Genomic DNA, 6,000 nt, shown 5'->3' with positions numbered 1-6,000 from the left:
ACTCACCAAAAACAGACAGGGCAGAATAACCCTAGACTAAGAGAAACCATTCAATGTTGTTACAATATAAAAAAAAATTATACTAACTCCAGGTGGAGCCCACTGCAGGATCCAGGCTGAAGTTATATACTGTGTGACTAATTAGAACAAAAAAAAAAAATTAATATCAACAGTCACCTTCAAATAATCACGTTACTACTTGAGCATATCTCACCATTAAATATGATTTCCCCAGCTAAAAACAGTTCAAAGTTATTTTTCATTATATTCTGCATTGTGTTGTTCAGATGTTTATGCCCTCCTCTCTGCAAAATTATACAGGAACTAGCCAATTGCCTGTCAAGAATCATGTGGGGGGAGGTGCCACCCAATGCCTTGTGCTGCTGCCACTCTGCCTCTGGCCCTGTGGGCCTCCCCTATCTCATCTGGCTCCATGTGTCCCCCCTAAGTCTGCTGGATCTGTCCCCGGCCCCATGAGGCCCACCTCAACCTCTGTGGTGGGGACAGCACTGCCATGACAGCAGGGGCTGGGGGCCCCTCTCCTGCCCCTCAGTCCCCAGTGTCTTGGGGGGCACGGGGGACAGAGCTCCGCATCCAGCCTCACCCCTGCATCTCGTCTGACCCCATTCCCCCACCCCCCCTCCCCACGTTGGGTCCAGGCCTGTTTCTCCCCTCACTCCATGGTCGCTGCCTGCGGGGAGCAGGGCTAGGAAGGGGGATAGGGCCCCTCTGTCTGCTCCATCGCCACTGCCAGCAGGGATGGGGAGGCATGGCCAGCAGTGCTGGCCTCACCCACCCCTCCGTTTTCGCACCTTGCAGGGAATGGAAGGGGGTGGGGACAGCAGCACTGACCCTGCCCCCTCTGTCCACTCCATTTTTGTGGCCTGCAGGGAGTGGCAGGGGGGGGGGGGGGGGGGGCGGCCCCCGGCGCGCCCCCCCCCCCCCCCCCCCCCCCTTCTGCTCCATCACTGCCACTTGCAGGGAGCAGAGCAGGGGGGATTCCCCGGTGTCCCCACCATCATGGGGCCCCTGCTGTTCCCCTCCTTCCACCTGGGCAGGGGCTGTTTCTCCCCTCCCCCTGCCACTTTGGGCTGGGCCACTCCTCCCCTCCCCCTTGCCGCTTCGGCCCGGGACCTCACCCCACCCTTGCTCCGTCACTCCTGTCATGGCAGCTCGGTTGCCACCTGCTGTTCAAACACTTGCACTCTGATTGGTTGTTTCAGACAACCAATCAGAATGCGAATAAAGTGTTATGGACAGGCAGACTGAAGCTTTTATAATATTAGAATGGTTATACAGGAATGGTGTGGAGCCAACTGCACATAGGCAGAACTAGTTCTGAATAAATGCCTTACAAATATAATGTTTTATGCCAAAAAAATATTCCTGGGGACCAAGATATACAGCTTTAAGGGTAGGCCTGGCCTTAGAAGTAATTTAGCAGCTTAGTAAAGCTGACCAGAAGAACAATAGAGTCATATGTAAAAATATTTATTAGGAAGTCATGTTATACATTAGAGATGTTGCATTTCCATTAGCAGAAACTGTAGCAAATGAAGTACATCATCATCGTCTTTCTTCCACAATGCCTAATTCTCATCTCAGCACTGATTTCTCAGTTGGTTGCTCAGTTCTTGCAGTTCAACAATTAAGTTGTCCATAGTTGTCACTTCATCAGCTAACTCACTGGAAACCGTGCCACTTTCTACATCTGCAAAAAGCTGCTACATAATAAAAACAAAACCAATTTTAATTATATTTGAGGTCATCATAATCTAAACAAGATACTGAATTAAAATTCCCTCACTGCCATTGCCACAATTCTCAGACCATCATCTCTGACCCCATGTGGGTTTGTGTTACCTGTGGTCACTTCTCTCCGGAAACTGACACACCAGTGGTTAGGCAGAGTACCTACAAATGACAATCATTCTTTTCTCCAAGTCAGAACATGTGCCCTTCATAACACACCTCATGTTGTCCTGTCTGTAAGTCTGAGTCTGTCACAGAAAACTGGGCTTCTGTTAGGGCCTGCTCCTGCTCTCACAGAAATCTAAACTGTTTTGTCATTAAGCTCAATGAGAGCAGGATCAGGCCCTCCTTACTGTGCACAAAGCATTCTTGTGCAAACCAATCAGTTAGGGAAGTAGAAATCTGCAAGTGTTTTAAATGACTGTCACTTTTCTTAGCACCATTTTATATGGTCTCATCTGTTCCACATAGCCAAAATAAATATGTTGCAGCATTTGATGTCAAGTGGGTGCATGCATCCACACGAGTGGGTGGATGCATGCATCTGTCTATAATTAACTCATGAGACAGAAACAAGATGCTAAAATGTCATAAAAATGCTTTGCACCCATACTGTGGTTTCTGATGTTAAAGCTTTGCTGTCAACAAATCATGTAAACCACTATGATTCCTACTTTATAGACAGGGTAACCCAAGGCAGACAGAGGTTAAATGTTGCACCTAAAACAATATAACATTAATGGCAGAAGTCTCATTAGATTTCAAGATTTATCGAGTTGCTGCCTGGTACACAACCCTTTAAAACCCTCGAGTTGAGTAGAACCTTCATTTGCAGCTTAGTCTCACTGAAATAGATGGAACTGAGGGCTGAACATGAATTAGCCTGACAGAGTCTGGCCATGCATGTTCTGTTTGTGATCAAAAGCGACTCTAATTATACATTTTCTGCTTATGATTAAAAGGGAGAGTGTAAATCATTCATTTTAATGACCCAAAGACAGACTTGCTGCCTAAAATTCTGAATGGGTGAAAACTAAGCCAGAGTACAAGCATTGTTCTGGAACATACATACACCCTCTCCATTAAAATAATAATTCTTATTCTCTGTAATAAAATGGACACACGTGTAAGAAAAAACATGCTATGGACACCTGGATCAAAGTACTCTGCCAGTGAACAAACAAGCTCCTTTTCAAAAAACAGAAATTTGTTCATTTAACAAGTAAGAAGGTGACTCTTCTGTCAGTCCACAAAGCTTATCTAGGAATCTGACCTATCTAAGCCTGGCCATTTCAATCGAATGTAGCTAGTTAAATTATACTGACTCATTCTTCCACCTGCTACTTTCTTAACCCTGTTTAAGAATACTAACCAACCAAATGGCCACAATTTACATTCTCAGGGACTGTACTGATTTGTTCATAACACATCCTGATCAGGAAGCTTTAAGAATTTGCTCTTTCTTTAATTATTTTCTCTTTATTTTGGTTTACTTTCTTTCTTTGTGAGGTCTAAATCCTGGGACCAGTCTTAATACTTTTAAATAAAAGTGGTTTGGCTCATTAAAACAAAATTAAACAGGGAAAAAGCCACAAATACTTACTTGCTATGCAAACTAAATAGATCTATGGAAAAACAAGAGGTGCTTCTGGAGTTAAGGTTGAACAGATGCATGCAACACTACTTTTTAAATAGGGGGATATTTTTTAAACAAAGCAAAAGACTGGAAAGGCAAAATGAATTGCTAATAGTTCAGGCAAAGTTTGGAGGTTAGGGATAAAGGTCTGGCTTCTAAGAGGGACAATTAATGATGAAGAGATGAACAGTCCTCTATAACTTACTGTGATGGATGAACATTATCTGATTTATAAATAGCTTTCAATTAGGAAGCAGCCCCAAGGAGCAGTAATAAAAACTTCCCTTTAACCCATTTCTAACCCAGTCTCACCTTTGCTTTGGATGACAAACCACGCAGATTCAGCCGTGCTGAAGAAAGTACCTGCAAAGCTTCTTGGTGATTAGATTTGTGTTTACTGCACTGTATTGCCACTAGAAGTCAAAACAAAGACGTTACATCCTGGTGATCATCTTAAACTGAAAAACCAGTAATTCATCCATGCCCTGAATACCTTTATACATATTTTGAACACAGTGTTCCACACAGAGAAAAAAATATTAAAAATAGGTAAATTTACTTAAGGTCCAACCACATATACCTTTACACAAAGAAATGCAGATCAAGGTATCCTTCTTTAACACACCTCCCAGATCCCTCACAAAACATGTTTACCGCTGTTATTAACAGATCTCACTTCTCTTCAAGTCCTATGCACTTCAAACACACAGTATGTACATACCACATTCCTTCAAGTTCTGTTTTATAAAACAATTTCAATAATGGAACAATTCAGAGAATCGATCAATGTCCAACTTATGTATTCTGGCAGCAGTTATGAAATGCCTTACTAGTGAAAGCCTCAGTACATCAGTACATGCTAAGCTAGGTCCTTCTGTATGGGGAAGGGGAAGCAGAGAGCAGAGCTGTACGCTGACGAAGCCAAAGGAGACTGGAATTTGCAAAATGCTGCAAATGCATTTGCAAATGCTTCAAAAAAAGAATTGCTTTAGCTGGGGAGCTTGGAAATGTTTAAACTTTTATCCCTGCCTGCACCCAAAGTCAAACTTAGTAGGACTCATAGATACAAGGAAATTTGGATCACAGGACTCCGCATGGGCTGGATCTGGAACCCCTTCTGGCAGCAAGGTGAAAAGCAGTGGTAGCTGCTCTGTCAGCTCAGGGAGCCATGGGGATTAATGCAGCCATTGCTTGCCTTCCTACTGCTTGTCCTGCCCTTGAATTCCCAGTCCCTCAACAAGCCCTAAGGGCTAGATCTGGCCCATAGGCTGTGGCTGCATCTACGAGAGTTGCTTATTGTGCAGCAGCTCATTACTACTGCACTGTAGCGTCACCAAGCACTAACTGTGATGCGATTCTACTGTGCAGTAGTAATGAGCTACTGTGCAATAAGCATCACTAGGCAACTGTGCCAGGACGCAACTATGCAGTAATGCCGGTTACTGCACAGTCATTTAATACTTGGTTATGCAAGTACTAAATGACCGTGCAGTAACATCTGCGCAGTCAGCGTCTTGTCATGTAGACACAGCCCGTATCTTTGACACCCTCCTTTAGAGGAAATGGAGGAATGCGAGGAAACAAAAGAATGCGAGAAAAGCATGTTCAATATTTTCCTATATCTGTATATTTCTTGTGCCAGATAAAATAAAAAGTGCTTGGTTTTTGAAACCACTAGTCTGTGTGCCTGTTTCTTCTGCTATTATGTCCCTAAGGAAGTGACCATAAACCACCCACAAGCTGAAGCTCTGGGAAAGTATGTTTAAGCTACTGAAAAGTTTGGTAGAAGGAGGGGTAGCATTGCCGCCCTCCGGGCCAGGCCCAAAATAGCTGAACTGTGAGGTCCCATTTTTGTGAAGGAATTACAGGCACAGAATACATGCCCAGGAATGATGTCAGAGAGGCCAAATTAAAAGATAATGCTGCAACGTACTAAGACCAAGGGCAGCTTAAAGTGCACGCACTGTGCGGTGGGACCTGAATATACAGCAGCCCAGTGAGTGCTCAACTGTGGCAGACTCTGCCAGACCTGGGTAACACTGACCTCAGGCTTCCCTATGGGAAGACACTAAACTACAGACAGTTCACTGTGCAAACATCCACAGACATGTGTGTTAATATTATTGATGCTTTTAAAGAATCCTAAGAGATTAGTGTGTCATGATTTGGCTTTGCACAAGTAGAGCTGATGCATTCCAATCATACCAAGATCATCTTGGTGCTTTTTAATTTTATTTTGAATGATCAAACCAACCAATTAGCCTCATGTTTAAGTAAGACTTACTGGTCTTTAATTTTAATGATCACATCAAGGGCTCTTTAAAAAATAAATGTGTTTGCTACTCTCTACTACAGTAGCTGATTTTAATGAGATTGTTTATTTTCATCAAGAGATGAAGTAGCCCCATTCTCCAGTCCCTTCAACATTCCTAGACATACTGCTAAGTCCTTTGTGAGCTAAGGGGTATAGGTTGTAGCTGTGTTGGTCTAAGGACATAGGCAGACAAGGTTCTTTGGGTAAATCTGATAATCTTTTATTAGACCAACTCAAATAGTTGGAAAAATTCTTCTTTGCAAGCTTTCAAAGGGTATTTATACCTGAAAGCTTGCAA

At 43.4% G+C, this 6,000-nt stretch overlaps 1 protein-coding gene across 2 annotated transcripts in view; it reads right to left on the bottom strand.

The window, feature by feature from the left end:
• Nucleotides 1-1,391: 1,391 nt before the first annotated feature.
• Nucleotides 1,392-6,000, bottom strand: part of TTC27 (tetratricopeptide repeat domain 27) — a 240,464-nt gene continuing 235,855 nt past the window's right edge. Inside the window, exons 19-20 of one of the 2 annotated variants that reach the window (XM_025197636.1) lie at nt 3,701-3,801; nt 1,392-1,721 (exon numbers count right to left, since the gene is read on the bottom strand). In XM_025197636.1, coding sequence (XP_025053421.1) covers nt 1,602-1,721; nt 3,701-3,801 — 221 coding nt within the window. In that variant the 3' untranslated portion in view covers nt 1,392-1,601. Of the gene's footprint in view, nt 1,725-3,700; nt 3,802-6,000 lie in introns of both variants that reach the window. The other variant, XM_025197635.1, reaches the window with a different exon arrangement.

Source organism: Alligator sinensis, unplaced genomic scaffold (assembly GCF_000455745.1).
Source record: "Alligator sinensis unplaced genomic scaffold, ASM45574v1 scaffold489_1, whole genome shotgun sequence".
Classification (NCBI taxonomy): domain Eukaryota; kingdom Metazoa; phylum Chordata; order Crocodylia; family Alligatoridae; genus Alligator; species Alligator sinensis.
This window is presented reverse-complemented; position numbering and strand designations above follow the sequence as displayed.